Source organism: Lepus europaeus, chromosome 9, assembly GCF_033115175.1.
Source record: "Lepus europaeus isolate LE1 chromosome 9, mLepTim1.pri, whole genome shotgun sequence".
Classification (NCBI taxonomy): Eukaryota; Metazoa; Chordata; class Mammalia; order Lagomorpha; family Leporidae; genus Lepus; species Lepus europaeus.
The window spans coordinates 26304627-26331374 of NC_084835.1; the positions used below are offsets into that span (position 1 = coordinate 26304627).

Genomic DNA, 26748 nt, shown 5'->3' on the forward strand with positions numbered 1-26748 from the left:
GGAGTCCCCTGGCTTATAGGGTGCCCCTTTCCAGCTCCTGTGGCCCCTGGCCCACTGTGGCCTGTGTTCCCAGTGTTACAGAGTCCTGGCAGCTGCCCTGACGTCAATCAAAGGGCAGCCATCCATCAGCGGTGGCGTGTATGAAGCCGTCAACTACTATGTGCTCAACCCCAAATCCATCACGATGGGCCAGCTGTATGGGGAGTTCGACCTGCTTACTCATGAGTGGTGAGTGCCCTAGGACCTCTCCCAGCCCGGCTCTGCCACCCGAAGCCTGGGTTCTGCTCACCATTTCCATTTCCTCCTCCCTTCCTCTTGGTGGGCTGGGTTGCGTCCCTGGGCTGTAAGGGGTGGACAGTCAGCACTCGTCATTACGGTGAGGCAGGGATGAGCTTGCTGTGTGGAAGGAGCCCGGCAGTGCACCTGGCATGGAACAGACACCAGTGACTGACTGCCACCGTTCCCAACAGAGGCTGCTGGCCCCCTCGGGCCTCTGCTCCCGGGGCAGTGCATGGGGCTGGGAGGAGGGCACATCAGCCCCCGAGGCACTTTTCTCCAGGGCTCTTGTATTTCTCCAGAAAAGGCCTCCAGGCTCCTGGTGGGAGCCGAGTGGGAGGTGGATTGGGGGAGAATAGTCACCTGTTTTCCCTACTGTGGGTCTGGCTGGCCTGGCTGCCCCATTTCTGAGGAGGTGAGGGGTCAGGAAAGATCTGGAGGTCAGAGCAGGTAAATGTCCTATTAAAGCAAAGTTACTCAGCAACTCTTGTTAAGGCCTAGCGAGGAAGACTTCACTTAGCACCATTGTGACAGGTGCAGGGGCCTGTCCTGCAGTGGGGGCGAGAGATTGGGCTCCACTGTGAATATGGCAGGGGCGAGTGGAAGTTTACAGTGTGGGGCAGGGCATGGGGGTTAGGGGGTGGAACCTTACAAAGAAGCAGCATCAGATCAGGGTCAGAGGGGCTTAGCTAAGCTGACCCAGGGGATTCTCATTGGAGACAAGGCCAGGTGATCAGACATGGCCTGGGTGGGAGGTAGTGGAGGGTGGGGCTCCCGCAGGGATCTCAAGGGTGATCAGGCATCAGAGTTGGGGGTAGAGGTCTTGCTAGACTGATGTAGCAGGACTCTGCTAAAACTGGACCAAACAAGGAAGTGCACAGAGGGACCTAGGAGAAGGCCCAGGAGCCTCAGTAGAGTCTGGCCAGAAGAGAGTCTTGGTCACCCCCAGCAGTCCCTCCCCTGGCACGGAGCCTCTGAAGCAGGAGCATTCCCGGGTTCTCAGCAGGACCCGGTCCCTTTCTCTGTTCTGCTTGTCACCCTTCTCTGTCCAGTGCCATCTTCCAGAGCAGCTCTGTGATTGCAGTCTCTTGTGCCCATCAGGATTTCCCTGTTTAGCTTCCTTAGGGGAAGACAGTTCCATTTATTTATTTGAAAGGCAGAATTACAGAGAGGCAGAGGTGGAGAGAGAGGTCTTCCATCCGCTGGTTCACTCCCCAAATGGCCGCAACGGCTGGAGCTGAGCTGATTTGGAGCCAGGAGCTTCTTCCAGGTCTCCCATGCGGGTGCAGGGGCCCAGAGACTTGGGCCATCTTCTGCTTTCCCAGGCTGTAGCAGAGAGCTGGATCTGAAGTGGTGCAGCAGAACTCGAACCGGCGCCCATATGGGATGCCTGCACTGAAGGCGGCTGGCTTTACCCACTATGCCACAGCGCTGGCCCCCTGATAACATAATTTTTCAACGTATGAGGGCATTGCAGGCAAGAGAAGGAAGCAGAGCAGGGCCAGCACGGGGACCAGGTTTCCCTGGGAGCCTGTTGTGCTCGCAGCCCCGTCTCCCTGGCCTGCAGCGCTCTCTTCCCTGGTGGCTGCAGGACAGATGGCATCTTCCCCTCGCTCATCCGGGTGGGGGCTGTCGCCTCTGACACCAACAAGAAGTGGTACATGTTTGACGGGCCGGTGGATGCTGTGTGGATCGAGAACATGAACACGGTGCTGGACGACAACAAGAAGCTGTGCCTCAGCTCCGGGGAGATCATCAAGCTCACAGAGGTGCACCCACCTGCTCTGCTTTGTGGCTGGCCAGGCCCAGAGGCCGTACCTGCTGGTCAAGCCTCTTCCACAGCTGCCTCCCGGGGCCAAAGCTGACCCTCGGCCATCACCGTGACCTACCCAGGGGTGGCCAGTGTCAGCTCCAGCTTGCCTCCCAGCACCCCTCCTCAGCCCGAGCTCCTGGGCCTGAGTCCATCCTGTGCAGCTGCCCAGGGCTCTCTGCCCGCAGGCCCACTTCCTGTGATCTTCCAAGCCCAGGGCCCACTGCTTCCCACTAAGACTAACTTTGTGCACCCCAGGCCCACTTTTCAGCTGTGTCAGCCTTGCTGGGGTCAGGTGTCTGTCTACGTAGTCCTGACAGCGAGCCCAAGGTCTGAGAGACAGGTGGCATGGGCCTGGTACAGGGCCTGGTGCGTGTGTGTGTGTGTATGTGTGTGTATGTATACATATTGGGGGCAGTTCTCAAGACAGAGGGTTATGGCCTGGGCATGAGAGCAGTTCATGGTGTCTGGGCCGAGTGGAACTGCCTGAATGGTTCGGAGAATACCAGGTTGTCATTGTGGCCCTGTGTTCATGTCCAAGATTGTAGCTCCAGAGCAGAGCCCACGGTTCCTGTCAGCTTCCCCCCTGGCCTCCAGGAACCCCAGGCTGGCGAGAGACCCCAGGAATCACCTGACTCTCGTTCTTCCTCAGGGCTTCAGGGCAGGGCACATGACCAGCTGAGGGCCTCGAGGTTCCTAGACAGCCCCCTCAGCTCCTACCCACAGGGCGGGCAGCCCTGGGGGCTGGCAGCCGGCCCGCCCACATGGTTTGTCTTGGGCCCAGGCGATGACCATGATGTTCGAGGTGCAGGACCTGGCCGTGGCCTCCCCAGCCACCGTGTCCCGCTGTGGCATGGTGTACCTGGAGCCCAGCATCCTGGGGCTCATGCCCTTCGTCGAGTGCTGGCTGAGGAAGCTCCCCGCCTTGCTAAAGCCCCACGAGGAGCATTTCCGGAGCCTCTCTGCCAGATTCCTGGAGGTAGGCCAGGCCGTGGGAGTGCTCAGCCCAGGTGGGGCAGCCGGCACCGTGGCCCCCAGCCATGAGAGCCCCGTTCTCACTGCTGCAGGAGTCCATCAGCTTCATCCGGTCCTCGGTGAAGGAGGTGATCTCCTCGACCGACAGCAACCTGGTCATGAGCTTGCTCAAGCTGCTGGACTGCTTCTTTAAGCCCTTTCTGCCTCGAGAGGTACTGTTACGCAGGGAGGCCCTCCTGCCCCTGCTCGCCTCATCTGGGCCACCTGAGGGCGCTGCAGCCCAATCCAGCTTCCTGGAAGAGCGACTCAGATGGGCTCAGTGTGGGTCATGGGCCCTCACGCCTGGGTTTCCTCCTGGTTCCTGACAGCTGAGGGGTGCAGGGGGCACGTGGAGTTCAGGGAGGACCTGGGAATAGCAGTGCCAAGGACAGCGAGGGTGAGGAGGGAGATGATGTGCTGTAGAGAAACAAATCCGGAACAGCACCCCCCCTCCCCCACCATCCTCATACCTCGCAGTGCTGCTCTCCCTGTCTCAGCCTGATGCTGTTCCTTCTGTCCCTAGGGCCTCAAGAAAATCCCACCTGAAAAGCTGAGCCGCCTGTCTGAGCTGGTCGAGCCCTGGTTCATCTTCTCCTTGGTCTGGAGCGTAGGTGCCACTGGGGACAGCCTTGGCCGTGTCGCCTTCAGCCGCTGGCTGAGGGCCAAGATGACAGTGGAAAAGGTGAGAGGTGGCCACTCCCGGTTCAGGCTCCCCCCCGGGGCCAGCAGCCAAGCAAGCCTCCTGGGCCTCACAGCCCTGTTCTCCTCCCGGTCCCGGGCAGCTGGCTCTGCCGTTCCCAGGAGAGGGGCTGGTGTTCGATTACCGGCTGGAGGACGCCGGCATCAGCAGCACCAACGACGACGATGACGAAGAGGACGAAAACAAGCAGGTGGCCCCCGAGCCCCCAGGGCCAGGGCAGGGAGAGCCCCACTGGGTGCCGGCTGTTCTCCTGGGTGAACGGTGACTGCCCCTGGGTCCCAGGCTGGGGGTTATTGTGTCATCTCACGGATCCTCACAGCCTGTCTTCTAGACAAAGAAATGGAGTCTCAGAGCAGTCACAACCACATGGTCAGTGGCACAGCTGAACTTGAACCTGGGGCTGGGAGCCATCGGAGTGCCTCCCCTCCCAGCCACACGTGCTGCCTCCTCTGTGCTGGTGCTGAGCCCACAGACCAGCTAGCTCAGTTAACCTAGAAGCCCCATTTGCCCAGAGCCCTGGGCCCCCTAGGGATCATGGGCAAGCCCTTGTGACCTGTCTCCATGACCCCATCCCTGTTATCAGGCAGCGAGGGTTCCATGAGCCTACCCTCATTCCAGGTTCAGGACCCCAGCCCAGGAGGAGAGGGGCAGAGAGGTGTCCATGGGAGTCTTATGGTGACTGTGCAGGGTCCTGCTGGGGGCTTACAGGGTGCATTTGAGTGTCAAGGTCACAGTCGTCCCCCAGGGAATGTCCTGGGTAGGCTGTGGTGAGCATCTTCTTCAAGGGAGATCTGTAAGTTGAACCAGGGATGTGGGTGAAGGGACGCAAGGGGGCAGGATGATGGGAGGGACAGGCCAGGTGGGTCACGCCCTCCAGCTGACTCAGCACCCACGGCTTGGGCCCTCACACTCCTCAAGTCTGAACAGCAAACGCTTTTGTTCTTGGGATTGTCTAATCTCACACAGAGACACAGAGCTGGTAGTCCCCAGGGGGCCCCTACCCAGGGCAGCTGAGTATAGGGCGGCTCCCACCTGGAAAGCTGCATTCAAGGAGCCCTGTTGCTGGTGGGTTGAGCTGGGGGTCCCCCACCCCGTGCAGAGATCAGAGCAGAGCACCCATAGGTCCCCTGGGTTCTCCAGTCGAGGCTCAGCAGCAAAGCTCCTCACCTGCCCTGTGCACTGGGCAGCAGGGCCCCAGCCAGGAGTGGTGCAGGGAGAGGTCCCAGGCACAGTGCTGAGCCAGCTGTGGTTCCAGGTTGCCTGGGTGAAGTGGATGGACTCCTCAGCTCCATTCACCATGGTGCCCGACACCAACTACTGCAACATCATCGTGCCTACCATGGACACCGTACGCATGTCCTACCTGCTGGGCATGCTGCTCACCAACCACAAGCCTGTGAGTGCCACAAGCCACCCCGAGGCCAGGCTGGAGGGCGGCAGCTGCTCGGAGTGTGGGTCCCGCCCTCACACTGCCCGCTCTCGTAGGTGCTGTGTGTCGGGCCCACGGGCACCGGGAAGACTCTCACCATCTCTGACAAGCTCCTCAAGAACCTGCCACTGGAGTACATCAGCCACTTCTTCACCTTTTCAGCCCGCACCTCGGCCAACCAGACCCAGGACTTCATCGACAGCAAGCTGGACAAGAGGCAGGGCACCCTCCTCACTCCCTCAGCCGCAGCGTACCCCAGCCCAGCTCAGCCAGCTTCTGTCTCATCGCCCACCAGCAGCGAGAGCTGGCAGCGCCCAAGGGGCCCTGGCCCCCCTGTGCATGGCTCCAGAGCCTTCCCTCTGCCTACAGCTGCTGTGGGGCTTCTCTGGGGTGCCTGCCCTGAGTGGGCCCTTGTGTGGGGCTCTGTGCCCTCGAGATGCCTGTTCCCCATCTGCCTGTAAAAGGAGCTCAGATTTGGGCCAGCCAGTCTGTGATGTGCCAAGATGTTCAGAGTGAGACAGGGCTGGCCATGAGGTCGAGCCGCTGGGAGGAGGCTGATATTTGGAGTGGGCTTCCCAGAGGCAGAGCTACCTTCCGGTGTCCCTTGGCTTCTTGGGGGACCTGGTGCGCTCGGGGGCTGGACTTACAGAGCCCCTCCCTCCAGGCGGAAGGGTGTGTTCGGGCCGCCCCTGGGGCGCAACTTCATCTTCTTCATCGATGACCTGAACATGCCGGCCCTGGAGACCTATGGCGCACAGCCGCCCATCGAGCTGTTGCGCCAGTGGATGGATCACGGCGGCTGGTATGACCGCAAGATGATCGGTGCGTGTGGCGGCGTGGGCCAGCGGCGGGACGGGAGGTGTAGGGCCCCAGGGCTGTGATACTTTTGGTGACCCATAAAACTGTTTGGATTTCTCTTAAAACTTGGGGAGAGTGAACCTTTCTTGTCAGTGAAAAATGTCCATGTATGCTGTGCCTGCATGAGTATTTGTCTTTACATCAACAGTGTCGGGAGTCAATGTTTAAATGTTTTCTTACAGAGGAAGTGGCCCGTGAATAGCATAGTGCAACCTTAGGCAGGGCCCTGGCTGACTGTCCTGCTCTCTCCTCAGGAGCCTTCAAGAACCTGGTGGACATCAACTTTGTCTGTGCCATGGGCCCTCCGGGTGGAGGCAGGAACGCCATCACTCCACGGCTGACACGCCACTTCAACTACCTGTCCTTTGCCGAGATGGACGACACCAGCAAGAAGCTCATCTTCTCCACCATTCTGGGCAGTTGGATGCGTGAGTACTGGGTGGGCAAAGGCAGAAGCCCAGGCCGGGTAAGCCGTCCCAGCTTCAGCCGGGTGGCTGCTGGGAAGCCCACCCTCACCCTTTCCTCAGTTTTGTTCCTTTGGCTAACTCAGGGGCCTCTCTGAGCCTCAGTTTCTTTGTCTCTAAAATGGGTGCTAATATTAGGTTACCCACCACTTCAACTTCTGAGGGTTTCGTAAGGTATTGTGTGTGCAACATTCAGAAAGCCTGGCACGTGGTGATTGCTGAATCTGATATGTGTGTATGTGTTTATCTGCAAGTACGTACGTTGACAGGGAGTCTGCAGAGAATTTACTGGGGGAGGGGGGCAGGCTTTTAGCCTGGCAGCTAAAACACCTGTGTCCCATTCCTGGGCTTGGTTCCTAGCTTTGGCTCCCCTCTGCTTATAGTCAGGTTCCTACCACCCAAGGTGGGACCTGGACTGAACTCCTGGATCCCAGCTTTGGGTTGGCCCAGGCCTGGCTCTGGTTGGTTCGTTTCTTTTTAAGATTTATTTGTTTATTTGAGAGGCAGAGTTCTAGAGAGAGAGAGAGAAACAGAGATAGGTCTTCCATCCTCTTTTTTTTTTGACAGGCAGAGTGGACAGTGAGAGAGAGACAGAGAGAAAGATCTTCCTTTTGCTGTTGGCTCACCCTCCAATGGCTGCCGCGGCTGGTGTGCTGCGGCCGGTACACCGTGCTGATCCAAAGGCAGGAGCCAGGTGCTTCTCCAGAGAGCTGGACTAGAAGAGGGGCAACTGGGATAGAATCCGGTGCCCCAACTGGGACTAGAACCCTGTGTGCCGGCGCCGCAGGTGGAGGATTAGCCTATTGAGCCATGGCACCAGCCTAGGTCTTCCATCCTCTTATTCACAAATGGCCACAATGGTCAAAGCTGGGGCGATCCAAAGCCAGAAGCCAGGAGTTCTTCCAGGGCTCTCACATGGGTATAGAGGCCTGAGCGCATGGGCCGTCTTCCACTGCTCTCCCAGGCCATTAGCAGGGAGCTGGATGGGAAGTGCCCAGCTGGAACTCAAACCAGCACCTATAAGGGCTGCCAGCACCTCGGGCAAAGGCTTAGCCTACTACCATACAGCTCTGGTCCCTCTGTTTCTTCCAAAAAAAAAAATAATTAAATTCATGGAAGATGCATATTATAAAAAGTCAAGGGGCTGGTGCTTTGGCAAAGCGGGTTAATGCCCTGACCTGAAGTGCTGGCATGCCAAATGGGAGCCGGCTGCTCCACTTCCAATCCAGCTCTCTGCTATGGCCTGGGAAAGCAGTGGAAGATGGCCCAACTCCTTGGGCCCCTGCACCCACATTGGAGACCTGGAGGAAGCTCCTGGCTCCTGGCTTTGGATCAGTGCAGCTCCAGCAGTTGAGGCCAACTGGGGAGTGAACCATCGGATGGAAGACCTCTCTCTCTCTCTCTGCCTCTCCTCTCTCTGTGTAACTCTGACTTTCGAATAAAAATAAATAAATCTTTAAAAATAAAAAAAAAGTCAAATTATGAAAGAAAAAGCTAGGCATGGATTTCAATAAACTTGAGTGCCAGAGCAAACTCACCTTTTAATTCCATTTTCCACCAGCGTGTGGAAGTCTTCTTCTGGATGTTAGTGCTTGTCCCGAACTCTGGTGGAAGAGTTTTCTTGTAAATCAGGAAAAGCCTCTGCACCGGAATGGACAGAATGGCCCAGATCATTTCAGGGCCTGGGGAGAAGTCTGCCCAGCACCCCACCTCTTACCCCAACACTTGCTTGACCTTTGGACTCCACTGGGCATTGTCCAGTGAGGGGGGGAAGCCAGGTCTCCGCTTCCTCCTGCCCAGGGATGGTAGGCTGGGACTTGTCCACATGCCCAGTGTGGGTGGGTGGCGACTCCCTGCTCTGAGGAGGTGGTCAGGTGGCAGTGGCTGCTTTGAGAGCTTCCCAGACTGGGCAGCAGGAGGCCCCCTCACTCTGAACCCTGTATCTTTCCCTCAACCCTCCAGGTGGACTCCTTGGAGAAAAAAGTTACTGGGAGTCTGTGCGTGAGTACCAGCCTGGGCGGGGCCTGGTACGGCCTGCATGGGACCAGGTGCTGGGTCCAGGCTAGCTCTGGGCTTGTAGGTGTGTTGAGGCTGGGACCAGTGGCCTCAGGCTCATGTGGGGACCGCGGGCCACTGGGGACTAGAGTGGCAGGTGGCACCAGCACTGGGTTTAGTGCCCAACACATAGTAGACGCAAAATGGATGAACCAGTAGAGGAATCCAACAAACTGCAGCCCGGTGCAGCATCCTGGAGCTGCAAAGAGAGGCAGTGTTGTCCAAGGCGCAGGCATGAGCAGGACACAGGGATGACATGTGGTTGGGCACAGGTGTCCCCTGTGTGGTGACCTCTGGCCCTCACAGTGAGCCAGCCAGCCACTGGTAGCCACTTTGGTCTCTGTCAGGTGCCTGGATCACCCGCCAAGCCCAACACCCCGAATAGTGCCTGCATACCTGAGGAGCCCTCTCCTGCCCTCTGAGGCACAGTGTCAGTGGTGGCAGCTCCCAGGGGGTCATGAACCCTGTAGTCACGACTGAGTTCCAGCCCTCCCCGCATCCACAGTCCAGCACTCCTGCAGCAGTATGGGCCGTGTGACCCCTCCACGTGTGTGGCTTGGAGCTGGAGTGTTTGGGTCTGAGGCACAGCCCTGTCAGGCAGGGTGCACTGGTGCCCCCGTCCCAGGGGATGTGCCAATGCCTCTGCCCTGTGAGGGCTGAATGTGGAGCGGAAGATGCCGTGTCCTGGGGTGCGGACATCGGGAAAGCCCTGCAGAGGGTGGGCTTGGGTGCTCAGGTGCACGGCTTCCAAGCCTGAAGCCTGCAGAGGGGCATCCAGAGAGAAGGCAGTGCGAGCACAGGCAAGAAGTTGTGGTGTGTGCAGGCTGCCGGGGAGCTGCCACCTGTGTGACCCAGGCCACTCTCCTCTGCCCACAGCCGGGGCCCCCCATCTCATCCCCTTCATGGAGCCCCTGGTGGAAGCCACCGTCATGGTGTATGCCACCATCACCTCCCAGCTGCTGCCTACCCCGGCCAAGTCCCACTATACCTTCAACCTGAGGGACCTCTCCAAGGTCTTCCAGGGCATGCTCATGGCCAACCCTGCCAAGGTGGAGGTGAGGAGCCCCCGCCCCCGCTGCCCTCACCCCACAACTTCAGGCCTTCCTGTCCGAACCTTTCTGGGCCTTGGTCCTGCCACACGCTGAGGGGCTGGGACTGGTAAGCCCCCAAGGCCCCAGGCCTCATGCCCTGAGCTGATCTTGGGGGTCAGTCCCTGCTGGAGAGGCAGTTGTGAGGGGGTCATACAAAAGGGGGAGCCGAAGAGAAAAAGGGCCTCTGGGGGAGGCCCTGGGCGAGCAGACTTTGAGGGGACCTTCCAGGAACATGAGGCCCCCAGGTGGAAGGAGCAGCAAGTGGGGTGTCAGGTGCACTGGGCAGCAAGAGGACCAGACTCTGGGGCTGTGAGGGGCCAGCAACTCGGATTTCGTCCTGAGGAGCTGTGAGGGACAGACCGGCACTTTGGGTGGGACTGAACAGCTAACGTGTGTGGAGCCCGTGGCTGGGGGAGAGGGTGGAGGGGACAGAAGTCGGCCTTGGCTTTGCCATGCTTGTAGCCAAGAGGTTAAGAGAAGAGCCCTGGAGCTTCCTGCGGGCTGTGCAGTCCTCAGGGAGAAGCAGGGAAGCTGGGATGGAGCAGAGAGGGGCAGATTCAGGGGGGAGGCTCGTGGGGCGTGGGGCGAGCTAAGACCTGAGATGTCAGGTGCAAAGGGAACCCGGTCTTGCAGCCAGGCTGGAGGGGGTTTTGGGGGTGGCGATGATGCTCTAGAGGCACTTGCGGCCAGTTAGTGGAGCCGGTGCTCAGTGGGCACTTGGCCCGCCCTCCAGCAGCCCTGCCCGTGGCCCTGGTGCAGTCCTTGCGGGAGAGCTGGGCCCAGGTCAGGGACTCGGGAGCCCCAGGCCTTGAGGGTTGGCTGAGGGCCCCAGGGCTGCGGCCGGCACTGATGCGGAGCGGCCGCAGGACAAGGTGCAGCTGCTGCGACTGTGGTACCACGAGAACTGCCGTGTGTTCCGCGACCGGCTGGTGAACGAGGAGGACTGCGGCTGGTTCGATGAGCTGCTGCAGGGCCACATGGCACGGTGGGACGTGGCCTTCAACGAGGTTTGCCCCTCCCAGCCCATTCTCTACGGGGACTTCATGTCACCAGGCTCCGATGTCAAGAGCTACGAGCTCATCACCAGTGAGTCCAAGGTGAGGGCCCCGGGGCCGCTGACAGCCCCCCACTCTGGGCCGCGCGCTTGGACACTGCGTGAGGAAGGCCAGCTCAAGGATGTCGGCAAGCCCCAGGCCTCCCCACAACCCTGTCCCTCTCATTGTCGAGTGGGTACAGCTCCTTGGCAGTGAGAGCGAACCTCAGTCCTGTGGAGACTCACTCTGCAAACCAGGACGGGGCCCACGGAGGGCAGCAGGGGCCGCAAACCAGTCCTGGGTGGTTCCAAAGCAGGAAGCGTCGGTGATGGGCTCACATCATGGAGCAGGGGAACTTAGGCACAGAGGGCACTCCCCCTGGCAGAGCGAGACGAGGTGGTCCCTGGGGCGGCCGGTGGAGTTTGTATGAGGGTTTGCGGGCTGTGGCCGGGGCAGAGCTGACAGCCACGTGTGCAGCCCCCTGGGTGGGCTTTCAGTGCTTTCGGCAACAACCTGAGTGTGTTCATCCGCACCTGGGACTGTTGAGGGCCCTGGGCCGGGTCCAGGCCTCCAGGGGAGATATGCAGCTGGCCAGTCGCAGAGTGGCTAAAGTGCCCTGTTTCTCGGTCAGAACAGAGAAGAGAGCAGGGTGGGGGGCATGTGCAGGGGGACTCTAGAGCAGGGGAGACCCGGCCCTCCGGTGCCTGCCCCGGCCGCAGATGATGCAGGTGATCAAGGAGTACATGGAGGACTACAACCAGATCAACACGGCCAAGCTGAAGCTGGTCCTCTTCATGGACGCCATGAGCCACATCTGCCGCATCAGCCGCACACTGCGCCAGGCGCTGGGCAACGCGCTCCTGCTGGGCGTGGGTGGCAGTGGCCGCAGCTCCCTCACACGGCTTGCCTCGCACATGTGAGGGCCCCAGGCATGGTGGGCAGCGGGTGGCTGGGGCAGATGGCACGTCCAATCCTTGTTTTCCATAGTGGCGGGAGCCTGGGGTAGCCCTGAGCAGACCTAGCCAGCCCATGTGGGCTTCTGGAAGGGCTGGAAACAGGACCCAGGCTCCAGGGAGAGGTGGCAGCGGTGCCCTGTGGTGCTGTGGGGAGAGGGGTGTAGCTGGAAGCACCCCAGGGACCTTCTGAAGGGAGGTGTTGGTGGTGGGGGCAGGGGGGCTGCCCTCAGAATCAGCGCTGGGAGGCTGGGAAGGGAGGATGCTGCAGGCTAAGGGAACAACTCCGGCAAAGGGCTAGAGGAGAGAGAGCAGCCTCAGGGCCTGGGATGGGAGTGGCACTCCAGCTGGATGGGGGAGGAGCGGGCCTCCGCCACAGCCCTCAGTGCGGGCCCCAAACTGCCACCTCCAGGGCCGAGTATGAGTGCTTTCAGATTGAGCTGTCCAAGAACTACGGCCTGAGCGAGTGGCGCGACGATGTCAAGAAGGCCCTGCTGAAGGCTGGCCTGCAGAACCTGCCCATAACCTTCCTGTTCGCAGACACCCAGGTGCCAGCACCTCGGCGCCGGGTGGGGCTTGGGCGGGGGCACCCTGGCTCGTGCTCAGGCTCACGCATGCCCAGCTCGCTGTCAGTTGGGACAGATATCAGGAGAGAACGCCAGGACCAGGTAGCATTCAGATGGGGGCTGGGTTGGGAGCAGAAAGCCAGACCCACCTCTCAAGAGCTAAGTGTGTGTGTGTGGGGGGGTGTAGATCATGCCCCAAGACTAAATAAAGCCCCAGTATCATGGCACCCTACCTGCTGGCTGGTGGCTTCCTGTCTCAAGGATCTGTGCCCCAAGTGCTGGGGAGCCAGGGTTCCCCTCCTGGGGGCTGCTCTTTCTGGGGCTCCCAGGCTTGAGGTTTCCTTGCTGTGGAGCCACAGGACAAACAGCACAGCACTGAAGCCTGGCTGGTGGCTGGTGTTGGGGCCCAGGCCTACGCCAGCCCCAGGGCCCCCGCAGGAAGCTGCTAAGCTGGGTAGGAGAGCCCCGGCGACCTGAGATGGGCAAGGACCCATCTGTGCTGGTGGCTGTGGTCTCCTCCCTTGAATAAACTGGCCCCACCACCATAGCCCAGGGTCTTGCTTGTGAGGTCACCTGGGCGAGCATCAGCGGCATCATATGCAAAGTGGAGCCAATTGTGGAGACCCAGTGAGAGCATAGAGCCCAGGGGCCAGCATAGAGGCTCAGCTCTGTCTCCCTGGTCTACTCCCCCTTCTCCCAGATCAAGAATGAGTCCTTCCTGGAGGACATCAACAACATCCTCAACTCGGGTGACATCCCCAACCTGTACGCCATGGACGAGCAGGACCAGATCCTCAACACCATGCGGCCCTACATCCAGGAGCAAGGGCTGCAGCCCACCAAGGCCAACCTCATGGCTGCCTACACCAGGCGCGTGCGCAGCAACATCCACATGGTGCTATGCATGAGGTACAGGCCCAGGCCCGGCCGCGATGCTGCTGTGCTGGTAACATCTCAGCTCCTGGGCCACAGGGCTGGGGGAAAGGGCTCTGGGGCTTGGGTTCCTACGCCTGACCTCACTTGGATCCGTGGACCCCTAGCCCCATCGGAGAGGTCTTCCGAGCTCGCCTGAGGCAGTTTCCCTCCCTCGTCAACTGCTGTACCATCGACTGGTTTAATGAGTGGCCGACAGAGGCCCTGGAGTCTGTGGCCACTATGTTCCTGAACGAGATCCCAGAGCTGGAAGCGTCCTACAAAATAGTGGGAGGCTTGGTAGGTGTCGTGGTGAGGAGCAGGTTCTTGGGAAGAACTGTTTGGTTTGGGGCGTAGGCTCAAGGTCATCACGGCCTGGGTGAGCATTCCAGGCCCACTACTCACTGTCAGGCTTTGGTCAGACAGCTATAGCTCTCTTAGCCTCAGTTTTCTCATTTGTAGTGTGGGGTGCCACCGATGGTCATGGTAACAGGATGGGAGCACACAGCTGCATGGTTACTGTTTTTCTCGAAGGCTTCAGGGAAGCTTTCTTCAAAGAACACCCTGAGCACAGGCTAGGGTGGGTAGATTGGGCTGGTCTAGTCCAGCCTGAGAGAGGGGTGGTTGCCTGGGGGCCAAGAGCTAGGCTGAATCTGACATTTCCCTGCCCAGCCTTGCTGATGCTTTGGTTCCTCCCTCCCCTTGGGCCCAGACTCCAGATGGGCACCAGAGCCCTGGGAGAGAGGCAGCTTGTGTGGGCTGTGACAAGGACATGGGGCCAAAACATGCCTGGGTCCACCCTTACAGCCAGCTCTGCGAACTTGAACAGCCCCTTGCCTTCTCCCAACCTTGGGTTTTTCACTCCTGTTTGCATGATGGGTATCTTTGACCTGCAGGTTGTGGGACTCGTAGGAGGAATGGGTGTGAGGCAGGAGGCTCCTGGCTCAGGCTCAGGCTGCGGTAGCTCTGTGGGAGCCCGCGGCCTGTGTGCACGGAGCACACAGCCAGCAGCAGCGGTCTCCCCGCACACAGATCCAGGTCTGCGTGTATATCCACCAGTCGGTGGCCAAGAAGTGCGTCGAGTACCTGGCGGAGCTGGCGCGCCACAACTACGTGACCCCTAAGAGCTACCTGGAGCTGCTCAATATTTTCTCCATCCTCATTGGACAGAAGAAACTGGAACTGAAAACGGCCAAAAACCGCATGAAGAGTGGCCTTGACAAGGTGAGGCCTGTGGCTCTGCCACGTGGCCTTTCACGCTGCAGCTAATGGCATATGTGAATGGCTGCCTTTCTCCCTGCAGCCAGCCGGGGGCACGGCCAGAGTAGGGTACCCCACAGATTTCTCAGGATGCCGACCTTCTTCTGAGGGAGGCCGTCAGGAAGCTCCGGGGCTTCTGAAGCTGCTGGCCATAGCCTCTCTCAGGCTGCACAGGTTTCCTCTCTGTGCCCCAACCCCCAGCTCCTGCGTACTTCCGAAGACGTGGCCAAGATGCAGGAGGAGCTGGAGGTTATGCGCCCCATGCTGGAGGAGGCTGCCAGGGACACCATGCTCACCATGGAGCAGATCAAGGTTGGGGTGCTCCGGGGCCTCCTCCCTGAGGCCTGCCCCCGTGTGCAGGGATGACACCTCTGCCTGCCTGGCTGAATGTGCCCTGTGCGGGATGCAGAGAGGAGGCAGAGGAGGGAACACCCATCCCCTCCCACCAGCTGCCAGCGGGCTTCTCCTGTCTTGTGTCCCTAGGTGGACACGGCCATCGCCGAGGAGACCCGGAATTCAGTGCAGGCAGAAGAGATCAAGGCCAAGGAGAAGGCTGCAAAGGCACAAGCTATTGCTGACGACGCCCAAAAGGATCTGGAAGAGGCGCTGCCAGCTCTGGACATGGCCCTGGCCAGCCTGCGCAACCTCAACAAGAGCGATGTGACTGAGGTGGGCAGCTGGGCGAGTCCTGGCGCTCCCTCCTGTGTCCCTCCCTGGTGTCCTCCTGGGCCCTGATCCCCTCTGTGCATCCTCTGCAGGCCGTGTGCCAAGAGGTGAGGGCAGAGCAAGGGCTGGAGCCCAGCTGCCTGTCCCGCCCTCTCGTAGGAGCCTACAGGCCCAGGCAGGAACAGCAGCCACAAGTGTGCTTTGAGCAGGAGGGGCTTGGCTGGTGGGGGCCAGACTGCCTGGCGGTGTGCCTGCCTGGAGGTTCCCGTCGGTCACAGGCTTCCCTCTTCCCCACCCTGCTCCATGCTCGGCCCACAGGTGCGCGCCATGCAGCGGCCCCCGCTGGGCGTGAAGCTGGTCATCGAAGCTGTGTGCATCATGAAGGGCATCAAGCCCAAGAAGGTGCCGGGAGACAGGCCAGGCTCCAAGGTGGACGACTACTGGGAGCCAGGCAAGGGGCTGCTGCAGGACCCCGGCCGCTTCCTCGAGAGTCTCTTCAAGTTTGACAAGGTGAGTGCGCCTGGCTTCCAGCGGTGAGGACAGGACACAGCCAGGCAGGGAGGCTGCAGAGGACCTCTCTCTGCCTCCCTCCCCCCCAGTAGCAACAGCACCACTGCCGGGGACCCTGGGGCCCAGCGGTTCTCTTCACTCCCTGAGGCCTTGGCCAAGGCCTTCCCCATTGGCTCAGCCTTAATCCCCCCTCCTTTGGCTTCATCCCATCTCTGCACCTGCTAACGGCGCTGCTCTCAGGAGGCAGCCATCGTATGTATGTATGTATTTGAAAGACGGAGTTATAGAGGCAGAGAGAGAGAGAGAGCAAGCGAGCTTCCATTCATAGGTTCAGTCCCCAGATGGCTGCAATGGCTGGAGCTGTGCCACACTGAAGCCAGGAGCCTGGAGCTTCTTCCTGGTCTCCCACGCAGGTGCAGGGACCCAAGGGCTCAGGCCATCTTCTCCTTTCCCAGGCCATAGTAGAGAGCTGGATTATAAGTGGAGCAGCCAGGATTTGGAGCAGCGCCCATATGGGGTGCCGGCCCTGCAGGCTGCAGTTTTACCTGCTATGCCACAGCACTGGCCCCATTAGCCATTGTCTTTAAATGAGTTTAAAACGAGGCCTGTGTGTTATTCTATCTTGCAACTTTGTCCAAGGAAGAACTCACTCACCATTTGTCTGTTTTTCTAGGGACACAAAAGGTCCTGTTCTGGTCAGCCTTTCTGGGCTGTGTTTGCTCCCTAAGGAGGGCACTCTTGCGGCCTGCATCGGGCCTGGGGCACAGAAGCAGCATCAGGGTTCCCTCGGAGGCTCCCCTCTCTGTCCCCTTGGGAAGCACTGAGGCCTGTGGTTCCCACCCCAGGACAACATTGGTGAGGCGGTGATCAGAGCCATCCAGCCGTATATTGACAACGAAGACTTCCAGCCGGCTGCCATCGCCAAGGTGTCCAAGGCCTGCACGTCCATCTGCCAGTGGGTGCGCGCCATGCACAAGTACCACTTCGTGGCCAAAGCTGTGGAGCCCAAGCGGGTGAGGGCCGAGCAGAGCTGGCAGGGACGGGCTCCCCTCCGCCAGAGTACTCGGCAAGCTGGCCCTGCACCCTGTGCCCGCAGCAAGCCCTACGGGAGGCGCAGGACGACCTGGAGGTAACACAGAAGATCCTGGAGGAGGCCAAGCAGCGCCTGCGTGAGGTGGAGGACGGCATCGCCCTGATACAGGCCAAGTACCAAGAATGCATCACCAAGAAGGAGGAACTGGAGCTCAAGTGTGAGCAGTGCGAGCAGAGGCTGAGCCGGGCCGACAAGGTACGCGCCCCACTCCAGGAAGGCGGGCGGGTCCTGGGGGGGGCAGCTGGCCACACTCCTTCCCCGGCAGCACCCACCCCACTAGGCCACCCCTGCAGCTCATTAACGGGCTGTCGGACGAGAAGGTGCGCTGGCAGGAGACGGTGGAGAACCTGGAGCACACGCTGAGCAACATCTTTGGTGATGTGCTGGTGGCTGCTGGCTTTGTGGCCTACCTAGGCCCCTTCACGGTGAGGAGCCCCCAGCCCTGCCCCTCACCTCGGCTCCAGGGTGGGAGGAGAGGGTGGCTCAATACGACCCATGCGGGACCCTGGGGACGTGGCAGCAAGCCCGCCTGGCGGAGTAACACAAGGGCTTAGCACTGTGCCATGGATCTGGTTTGATCCTCACAGCTCTCCTTGTGGTGGCTGGTGGTGGCGTTGCCCCTGTTTCACAGATGGGATCCCCCAAAGTGGGACTCCCATGCAGGCAGCATGCTCCACATCCAGGCTCTGACCTCTGTGCAACCACCAAGTTCTGGGGTGTAGCTGGAGGTGGGGGGGTGGCGCTACGGGTGCCAAGGTGGGGTGGTTCTGAGTTTGGCGTCTTCCCCAGGGCCAGTACCGTTCAGTGCTCTACAACCAGTGGGTCAAGCAGCTCATGATCCACCAGGTCCCACACACCACAGAGCCCACGCTGATCGGGACGCTGGGGAACCCAGTGAAGATCCGCTCGTGGCAGGTGCCCACCCTGGAGGCAGGAGTGACCAGGCTGAGCCAGGAACCTCCTACCTCCCTTCTACCCTCCCTCCTGGGGCTGAGCTCAGAGACATATCCCCTGAGTGCTCCCAGGCCCAGCAAGGGGGTGGTGGGGAAGAGAAGGAGGGAAAAGATGGGCTGCAAGTGGCACAGGCGCTAGTGAAAGGGCAGAGAGCTTTAGGGCTACTTTTCTTTCTTTATTTGATTTTTAGAGATTTATTTATTTGAAAGTCAGAGGAGGGAGGGAGGGAGAGAAGGAAGGAAGGGGGAGAGAGAGAGAGAGAGAGAGAGAGAGAATATCTTCCACCCACTGGTTCACTCCCCAAATGGCCACAATGACCAGGGCTGAGCCAGGTTGAACCCAGGAGCTTCATCCAGGTCTCCAACATGGGTAGTAGGGCCCCAAGGACTTGGGCTGTCTTCTGCTGCTTTTCCAGGCCTTAGCAGGGAGCTGGATCAGAAGTGGAGCAGCTGGGACTCGAATCAGCACCCATATGGGATGCCAGTGTTGCAGGTGGTGGCTTTACCTGCTTGCCACAGTGCCAGCCCAAGGGGTACTTTTAAGGGGGTGGAGGTAGAGTGGGGGAGCAGTGTCTAGTATGAGTGTTAACAAAGGTTTCCTAGAGGAAGTCATGATTGGGGCCAGTGTTGTACAGAAGTTGGGCCTGCTTGGGACTCCCACATCCCATATTGGAAGGGCTGGTTGGAATCTCACCTCTGATAGCTCAAGTGCTCTGGCCCCTGACACCCATGTGGGAGACTCAGGTGGAGTTCCAGGCTCCAGCTTTGCCAGCCCTGGCTCTTGTAGGCATTTGGGGAGTAAACCAGTGGACAGATCTCTCACGTGCTGTGTGTGTGTGTGAGAGAGAAAGAGACTCTGCCTTCCAAATAACATTAAAATAAATAAACCTGAAAACAAAGTCACATCTGAGGGCCAGTGTTGTGATGCAGCAGGCTAAGCCACCACCCGCAACACCAGCAACCACATGGGTGCCATTTCATGTCCTGGCGGCTCCTGGCGGCTCCATTTCCGATTCAGCTCCCTGCTAATGACCTGGGAAAAGTAGTGGAAAATGGCCCAAGTGTTTAGGCCCCTCAAACCCATATAGAAGATCCAGATGAAGCTCCTGGCTTCAGCCTGGCTCAGCCCTGGCCATTGTGGCCATGTGAGGAGTGAGCCAGTAGATGGAAGATTTCTTTCATTCTCTCTCCCACCCCTCCTTCCCTCTCTGTAACCTTGACTTTCAAATAAATAAATCTGAAAGAAAGAAAGAAAGAAAGAGAGAGAGAGAGAGAGAAAGAAGAAAGAAAGAAAAGAAAGAAAGGAAGGAAGAAAGAAAGAAAGAGTCACATCTGAACTGGACACTGAAGGGCAGGGCAGGGAGAGTTGGTGAAGGGAGAGAACAAGGAGGCTGCAGGACAGGGCTGAGTGTGGGCAAGGGCGGGAGGCCCATGGGGTGTGGGCTCTGGGAAGATGGTCTCTGACGAGGACTCAGTAGGCACCAGGACAGCAAGGCCCAGTGAAAGAGGGTGTCAGGAGCCAGTCCAGGGGCAGGAGTGAGGTAGAGGGTCCTGGAGCTACCTGTGTGATCACCTGTCTCCAAGAGGGTGCCATACGGAGAGGGAAAACCACAGCCGAAGTTCGAGACTGGCAGTAGCTGATGGCCCAGGTGACCCAGTCCAGTGCCTGTCCTCCTATAGATCGCTGGCCTCCCCAACGACATACTGTCAGTGGAGAACGGGGTCATCAACCAGTTCTCCCAGCGTTGGACCCACTTCATTGACCCTCAGGGCCAGGCCAACAAATGGATAAAGAACATGGTGAGCCCACCTGCCGGCAGCAGGCTTACAGGTGCAGGCGGAGGCAGCGGAGCCCTGGGCTGCCTCTTGGCCCCAACAGCACCCCCACCCCGGCCCCTTCCTCCGCAGGAGAAGGACAGCGGGCTGGACGTGTTCAAGATGAGTGACCGTGACTTCCTGCGTAGCATGGAGAATGCCATCCGCTTTGGCAAGCCATGTCTGCTGGAGAATGTGGGCGAGGAGCTGGACCCGGCCCTGGAGCCTGTGCTGCTCAAGCAGGTGGACTGGTGGGCCGGGGGGTGGGGCAGGGGGAACCTGCAGGCCTGGTGCAGAGAGAGGTGAAGTGCCTGCCTGTCCCACCCCCCTGCAGACCTACAAGCAGCAGGGGAACACAGTGCTGAAGCTGGGAGACATGGTGATCCCCTACCATGAGGACTTCAGGATGTACATCACCACCAAGCTGCCCAACCCACACTACACACCTGAGATCTCCACCAAACTCACCATCATCAACTTCACCCTGTCACCCAGGTCAGCTCCCACCGTGGGGCCCCCAAGCCTGAGCTCTGCCGCCGCCAGCCCCCAGGCTGGGATCCATTGGTTCCATCTTCGCCTGCCCCCCCCCCCCAACCCCCGCAGATGCCACACCAGCTTCCTCCCGGGCACTCTGGCATCCCACCTGTCTCCCAGCCTCACCTGCCACCATTCCTGCTTAAGAACCCCCACCCCAACTTAACCTGATCGCTGGTCAGGGTCCCTCCACCGCCCTGGCCAGCACCAGCCCCACCTCCTCCAGGCACCCATCTGTTCCAGCTTAGCTCGGTGAAGGGCCCTGGTGTGCTCACCTCCAGAGCTGGCCCTGAGCCCTGAGCCAGGCACACTGTGGCTCCCAGCACACAAGCCCTGCTCTCTACCTAGCTGTCATGAGCCCAAGTCACCCAGAAGGAACTCATGCCCCACAGGCCCACTCTACACCAAGGCCCCCATTTCTTTTTTAAAATGTAACTGTTACTTATTTTATTTGAAAGGCAGGGAGACAGAGATCTTCCCCTTGGTGGTTCAAGTCCCAGATGCTTACAGAAACAGGGCTGGGCCAGGCCAAAACCAGGAGCCAGGAACTCCACTGGGGTTTTCCATGTGGGTGGCAGAGACTCTAGTACTTGAGCCATCACCTGCTGCCTCCCAAGGTGCACATTAGCTGGATTGGAAGCACAGTGGGGACTCAAATCCAGGCCCTCCACTGTGGAACATGGTTGTCCCAAGTGCTGATGTAACTGCCGTGCCAAATGCCTGCCCCAGGCCTCTGATGTTGCTGTGAGCCTCTCCACACACCTGGAGTATAAACACCCATGAGGCCCCTCCCTACTGGTCACTCATAGCCCCTCCTGGTCGGGGTGGGGGGGCTTCCTGGAGGATCACATGTTCCCTGAGGGGTCCAGGCTGCCACCCATGGTCTCAGAGGAGCCCCACACCAGCCCTGTGGCCTGAGGCAGGCAGGGGTGCGGCCTCTTGGAGCCCCATGAGCCCAGGTCACTAGGTGGGTAGAATCAAGGCTGGTCTTCAGGGTACTGGGAACACAGTGTCCCCTATTCCTGGCAGTGGCCTGGAGGATCAGCTGCTGGGGCAGGTAGTGGCTGAGGAGCGACCTGACCTGGAAGAGGCCAAGAACCAGCTGATTGTCAGTAACGCCAAGATGCGGCAGGAGCTGAAGGACATCGAGGACCAGATCCTGTACCGGCTGAGCTCCTCCAAAGGCAACCCCGTGGACGACGTGGAGCTCATCAAAGTGCTGGAGGCTTCCAAGACGAAGGCTGCGGAGATCCAGGTCGGCTACCTGTCCCAGGCCTGGGGCCACCCACCTCTGCCTTCTGCTCTCGGCCAGCCTATCTGAGCCTGACCTTGGCGCCCCGCACCACCAGGCCAAGGTCAGGATTGCGGAGCAGACGGAGAAGAACATCGACCTCACACGCATGGAGTACATACCCGTGGCCGTCCGAACCCAGATCCTCTTCTTCTGTGTGTCCGACCTGGCCAACGTGGACCCCATGTACCAGTACTCCCTCGAGTGGTTCCTCAACATCTTCCTGTCAGGCATTTCCAACTCAGAGCGGGCAGGTAGCCAGACCCCACCCGGACACATTTCCATGGCGGGGCGCACCCATGTCACTGGCATGTCCTCTCGTGCCAGGCTTACAGTTCCTAATAAAGCCCACTCAGTGCTCAGTGCCCTCCTTGGGGCCCTTTATGGGGAGCACCAACTGCCCCAGGGGACGCCCAGGCTGCTCCCATGGCTGCTGGGGAGACCGGCTGGGCTGGGCCCCAGGGGTCCTCCTTCCACTCCCGTGGCCCTGCAGACAACCTGAAGAAGCGCATCGCCAACATCAACCGCTACCTGACCTACAACCTCTACAGCAACGTCTGCCGCAGCCTCTTTGAGAAGCACAAGCTGATGTTCGCCTTCCTGCTTTGTGTCCGCATCATGATGAACGAGGGCAAGATTGACCAGGTGCGGGGGCGGGGCTGAGAGGAGGGGTTGGGGGCAGAGGCCCGTGGCAACCAGTTCCTTGGTTTCGAACAGCCAGAAGACCCGGTTCAGCTGGAGCCACAGGTGTGCTGTTGAGCACAGAGCCCGCCCCCAGGGACAGACCATCCTGAGCCTCCCTCACCTGTCTGGCCGGGAGCTCAGGCTGCCGTGAAGATGCGGCTGTTTCATGGGGCTTTGGAAAGCCCTGCCAAGACAGCGAGACTCCCTGGCTGCAGTTGCCATATGTGGCTAGTGCTGGGAAGCTGGGGGGAGCTGTTCGCCTTCCTGCTTTGCACACGAGGAGACTGAGGCTGGGAGAGGTCCAGTCCTCTGCTCTAAGGGCTCATGCCCAGGGAGAGGCAGGCAGGGTGGGAATCCTAACCCACACCTGTTTCATTGCCACCCCCAACAGCCACTGATTTCTCCATGTGAGGGGAGTTAGGGGCTCGCTTCTGGGTGGGGTGCCCAGGGTAGGAAGGAGCTGGCCACAGGGCCTGGTTACCAGCCTCCCTCTGTCCCCTGCCAGAACGAGTGGCACTACCTCCTGTCTGGGGGCTCCATCCAGATGATGACTCAGAACCCTGCGCCAGACTGGCTGTCTGACCGGGCCTGGCGAGACATCCTGGCACTCTCGAACCTGCCTACCTTCTCCTCCTTCTCCTCCGACTTTGTGAGGCACCTCTCAGAATTCCGGGTCCTCTTCGATAGCCTTGAGCCCCACCGGTGAGCTGGGTCCCAGAGATTGGCAGGGTTGGCGTGTTGAGGGGGTGAGACCCCAGGAAGCTCCTCCGGGCCCCTAGCCTGTACCCTAGACCCCCACCACACTCCCTTGCTGTCCAGCTAGCAGAATCCCTGGGGCCAGTAGCATCCCACAGGCCAGTTCTCAGGGAGCTGTGGGCACTGCTACAGGGAGCCCTTGCCTGGCATCTGGGACCGGAACCTGGACCAGTTCCAGAAGCTGCTGGTCCTCCGCTGTCTGCGAGGGGACAAGGTCACCAATGCCATGCAGGACTTTGTAGCCACCAACCTGGAGCCACGCTTCATCGAGCCCCAGGCAAGTGCTGCACCCTGAGCTAATCCCCACCCTGGGCCTGGGGGGCCTGGCTGCACCCAGGTAGATGACCACACAGCCCTTACAGGCTGGTCTCCTGCGTGCTCCCAAAAAGCCCCTGGGAGCTTCCAGGCTCTACCAGGAAGCCCCTCTCCCCCTCTGCCCCTGCCTTGCCCTTGTCCCCATCCCCCCTAGGCCCCAGGTAGTCTCCATGTCCCTCCCTGTCCTTGCAGACTGCCAACCTGTCAGCAGTATTCAAAGACTCCAACTCTACCACACCCCTCATCTTTGTGCTGTCGCCCGGCACTGACCCTGCCGCTGACCTCTACAAGTTTGCTGAAGAGATGAAGTTCTCCAAGAAGCTGTCTGCCATCTCCCTGGGCCAGGGCCAGGTAAGGACCAGGCAAGGGAGGCAGGGAGCAGGGGGCAGCCAGTCCCGAGGCGCTCAGTGTTGCTGTCCCCCAGGGCCCTCAGGCAGAAACCATGATGCGCAGTTCCATAGAGAGGGGCAAGTGGGTCTTCTTCCAGAACTGCCACCTGGCACCGAGCTGGATGCCAACCCTGGAGCGCCTCATCGAGCACATCAACCCCGACAAGGTGCACCCCCTGCCTGTCGCAGGCCCACCGGGGCTCCTTTGCTGAAGGGGCTCCCAAGGCCAAGTGTGATCATTCCAGAAGGCCCTCAGCCCAGCCCGGGCCCAGACACTGATGTATGTGCCACGCACTGCCCAGACCCCAGTTACTGGCGCAGGTGGTGATAGGATTTTCCCAGGTCCCCCAGCAAGCACAGCGTCCATCTGCTTACCCAGTCATCCATGTGGCCTCGCCTGGCCCGCCGAGGCTAGGCCCGGGGGCCCAAGGGAGGAGGGAGGCTGGTGCTGGGACGGACCCTGGGTGTGGGGGCTGATGCTCACGGGGAGCTGCGGCTGCCAGGTGCACCGGGACTTCCGCCTGTGGCTCACCAGCCTGCCCAGCAGCAGGTTCCCAGTGTCCATCCTGCAGAACAGCTCCAAGATGACCATCGAGCCACCACGTGGGGTCAAGGCCAACCTGATGAAGTCCTACAGTAGCCTCAGTGACGACTTCTTCAACTCCTGTCACAAGGTGAAGCACGCTTGGTGCCTGCTTGCGCTACCTGTCCCCTGCCCTCACCCCTCACCTTCCTGGCTCCCCTACACCCACAGGTGACCGAGTTCAAGTCCCTGCTGTTGTCTCTGTGCCTGTTCCACGGGAACATGCTGGAGCGCCGGAAGTTCGGGCCTCTGGGCTTCAACATCCCCTATGAGTTCACGGATGGAGACCTGCGCATCTGCATCAGCCAGCTCAAGATGTTCCTGGACGAATACGATGACATCCCCTACAAGGTGGGCTGGGGGCAGGCTGGGGGCAGGCTGGGGACTGGGGCCTGGGCACTGAGGGAGCCTAACCTGCCCACCCTGCAGGTCCTCAAGTACACAGCAGGGGAGATCAACTACGGGGGCCGCGTCACGGACGACTGGGACCGCCGCTGTGTCATGAACATCCTGGAGGACTTCTACAGCCCCCTGGTGCTCTGCCCTGAGCACAGCTACAGTGCCTCAGGCATCTACCACCAGATCCAGCCTACCTACGACCTCAACGTGAGCCCACCCGCAGGGCTGTGTGCTGGCCAACAGGACACGTGGCCCTTGCCCTCAGAGGCTCTCGCAGTGAGAGGGGCTGGTCAGGCCCTGTGTCCTGGAGCACGGGCTGACTGTATCTCAGTGCTGGCTGGAGTAGCTCCTCCAAGGTGGTAGCCCGACCCAGACCACACAGGCAGGGAGAGCAGGGAGCTGGATGGCAGTGACAACGGGGCTGGGAGGGCAGCAAGGGCCACACCACACAGGGCCTCAGAGGCCACAGAGTCCCAAAAACCACAGGGAAATGCACAAGGGGTACAGCCAGAGGTGACAGTGGGAACTGTGGCGAGTGGGACGTGCTCAATAGGAGGGTGACTCTAGAGCGAGGCAGGGGCTTCAGTTCTGCCCCTCCTGCCTCCTAGGGCTACCTGTCCTACATCAAGAGCCTCCCGCTCAACGATATGCCTGAGATCTTTGGCCTGCACGACAACGCCAACATCACTTTCGCCCAGAATGAGACGTTCGCTCTGCTTGGCGCCATCATCCAGCTGCAACCCAAGTCGTCCTCTGTGGGCGGCCAGGGCCGGGAGGAGGTGGGTGGTGGCAGGAGGAGGAGCTGAGGGCTGGGCAGGACCATCCTGCCTCTCCCCAGGTGAAATCCTGCAGGGGAGGGGGAGGGGCCTGCCTGACCCCCAGTGACCTTTGCCTCTGCAGATAGTACAGAACACGGCCCAGGGTATTCTTCTCAGATTGCCTGAACCTATCAACTTGCAGCAGGTGATGGCCAAGTACCCAGTGCTGTATGAAGAGTCAATGAACACGGTGCTAGTGCAAGAGGTCATCAGGTAATGCCATGGCCACACCCTAGCCAGCGGCCACTGGGCTGGAGGGAAGAGCCAGGTGCCGTGGCAAATGCTACACATCCATCCAACCTAACTCAGCTTCATTTGTATTATTTCCATTTTGTAGATGAGTAAACAGAGGCCCAAAAAGGGTTATGTGACCTAAAGTCAACAACTGGCAAAGGCCGGAGTGGCATTTGTACCCAGGCTGCTTGACCCAGCTCTGTGCTCTCAGCCTCTATAACGTGCCACCATTTTTCCCACCTCTGGCCCTGACTGCCACACAACCCAGCTGCCTGCCTGCTTCCTCACCACTGTCTCTAGGTACAACCGGCTGCTGCAGGTGATCATACAAACACTGCGGGACCTGCTCAAGGCGCTCAAGGGGCTGGTGGTGATGTCCTCACAGCTGGAGCTAATGGCTGCCAGCCTGTACAACAACACCGTGCCCGAGCTCTGGAATGCCAAAGCCTACCCATCGCTCAAGCCGCTGTCCTCTTGGGTCATGGACCTGCTGCGGCGCCTGGACTTCCTGCAAGCCTGGATCCAGGGTGGCATCCCGGCTGTCTTCTGGATCAGTGGCTTCTTCTTCCCCCAGGCTTTCCTGACAGGCACTCTGCAGAACTTTGCCCGCAAGTCCATCATCTCCATCGACACCATCTCCTTCTCATTCAAGGTCTGGGCACAACCAGGGCCAGGTCAGGTGACAGGCTGGGGGACAGCCCAGGCAGGAAGGATAAAGAGGCCACAGCTGGCTGGTAGTCAGGGAACTCTGACCATGCCCCCAGGGAAATTCCCAGGGGCAGGGCAAACACAGACCACCAGCTACAGTGCTGGGTAAAGGGCAGGCGGGCAGGTAGCAGCTCTTGGGAGGAAGATTCTGGGTGTCAGTGTATGTGTGCATGTCCACGTGTCCTCCATAGGTAATGCCCCAGTCACCATCAGAGCTCAAGGAAAGGCCTGAAGTGGGATGCTACATCCACGGACTGTTCCTGGAAGGTGCCCGCTGGGACCCAGTGGCCTTCCAGCTGGCTGAGTCCCGGCCCAAGGAGCTGTACACAGAGATGGCTGTTATCTGGCTTGTGCCTACACCCAACCGCAAGGCCCAGGGCCAGGATTTCTACCTGTGTCCCATCTACAAAACACTGACACGTGCTGGTAAGGGGCCTAGGGCAGACAGCCTGCACTCCCAAGTGGAGGCCCAGGAAGCCAGACTAACGCAGGTTAGCTGAACAGGAAGGCTGGCAGAGGTTTGGGACTGAACAGAGCCAGACCAGCAGCAAGCAGGTTAGCTAATGCCGAGGGCTGTG

General features: G+C 59.9%; 1 protein-coding gene across 1 annotated transcript in view; it reads left to right on the forward strand.

Annotated features, from left to right (window-relative positions):
- Nucleotides 1–26748, forward strand: part of DNAH1 (dynein axonemal heavy chain 1) — a 71071-nt gene that overhangs the window by 43914 nt on the left and 409 nt on the right. Inside the window, exons 36-77 of the mRNA XM_062200171.1 lie at nucleotides 74–228; nucleotides 1868–2045; nucleotides 2871–3065; nucleotides 3154–3273; nucleotides 3624–3782; nucleotides 3883–3990; nucleotides 5056–5196; nucleotides 5286–5446; nucleotides 5894–6051; nucleotides 6342–6515; nucleotides 8514–8552; nucleotides 9483–9661; nucleotides 10564–10794; nucleotides 11451–11647; nucleotides 12097–12232; nucleotides 12951–13159; nucleotides 13291–13462; nucleotides 14195–14386; nucleotides 14624–14734; nucleotides 14906–15091; nucleotides 15407–15598; nucleotides 16444–16611; nucleotides 16695–16886; nucleotides 16985–17116; nucleotides 17481–17606; nucleotides 19325–19444; nucleotides 19553–19702; nucleotides 19794–19954; nucleotides 21023–21248; nucleotides 21343–21538; nucleotides 21778–21929; nucleotides 22474–22670; nucleotides 22857–23001; nucleotides 23232–23390; nucleotides 23464–23595; nucleotides 23932–24102; nucleotides 24183–24362; nucleotides 24441–24617; nucleotides 25019–25189; nucleotides 25311–25441; nucleotides 25763–26114; nucleotides 26362–26596. Of these exons, the coding sequence (XP_062056155.1) occupies nucleotides 74–228; nucleotides 1868–2045; nucleotides 2871–3065; nucleotides 3154–3273; nucleotides 3624–3782; nucleotides 3883–3990; nucleotides 5056–5196; nucleotides 5286–5446; nucleotides 5894–6051; nucleotides 6342–6515; nucleotides 8514–8552; nucleotides 9483–9661; nucleotides 10564–10794; nucleotides 11451–11647; nucleotides 12097–12232; nucleotides 12951–13159; nucleotides 13291–13462; nucleotides 14195–14386; nucleotides 14624–14734; nucleotides 14906–15091; nucleotides 15407–15598; nucleotides 16444–16611; nucleotides 16695–16886; nucleotides 16985–17116; nucleotides 17481–17606; nucleotides 19325–19444; nucleotides 19553–19702; nucleotides 19794–19954; nucleotides 21023–21248; nucleotides 21343–21538; nucleotides 21778–21929; nucleotides 22474–22670; nucleotides 22857–23001; nucleotides 23232–23390; nucleotides 23464–23595; nucleotides 23932–24102; nucleotides 24183–24362; nucleotides 24441–24617; nucleotides 25019–25189; nucleotides 25311–25441; nucleotides 25763–26114; nucleotides 26362–26596 (7066 nt within the window). The remainder of the gene's footprint in view (nucleotides 1–73; nucleotides 229–1867; nucleotides 2046–2870; nucleotides 3066–3153; nucleotides 3274–3623; nucleotides 3783–3882; nucleotides 3991–5055; nucleotides 5197–5285; nucleotides 5447–5893; nucleotides 6052–6341; nucleotides 6516–8513; nucleotides 8553–9482; nucleotides 9662–10563; nucleotides 10795–11450; nucleotides 11648–12096; nucleotides 12233–12950; nucleotides 13160–13290; nucleotides 13463–14194; nucleotides 14387–14623; nucleotides 14735–14905; nucleotides 15092–15406; nucleotides 15599–16443; nucleotides 16612–16694; nucleotides 16887–16984; nucleotides 17117–17480; nucleotides 17607–19324; nucleotides 19445–19552; nucleotides 19703–19793; nucleotides 19955–21022; nucleotides 21249–21342; nucleotides 21539–21777; nucleotides 21930–22473; nucleotides 22671–22856; nucleotides 23002–23231; nucleotides 23391–23463; nucleotides 23596–23931; nucleotides 24103–24182; nucleotides 24363–24440; nucleotides 24618–25018; nucleotides 25190–25310; nucleotides 25442–25762; nucleotides 26115–26361; nucleotides 26597–26748) is intronic.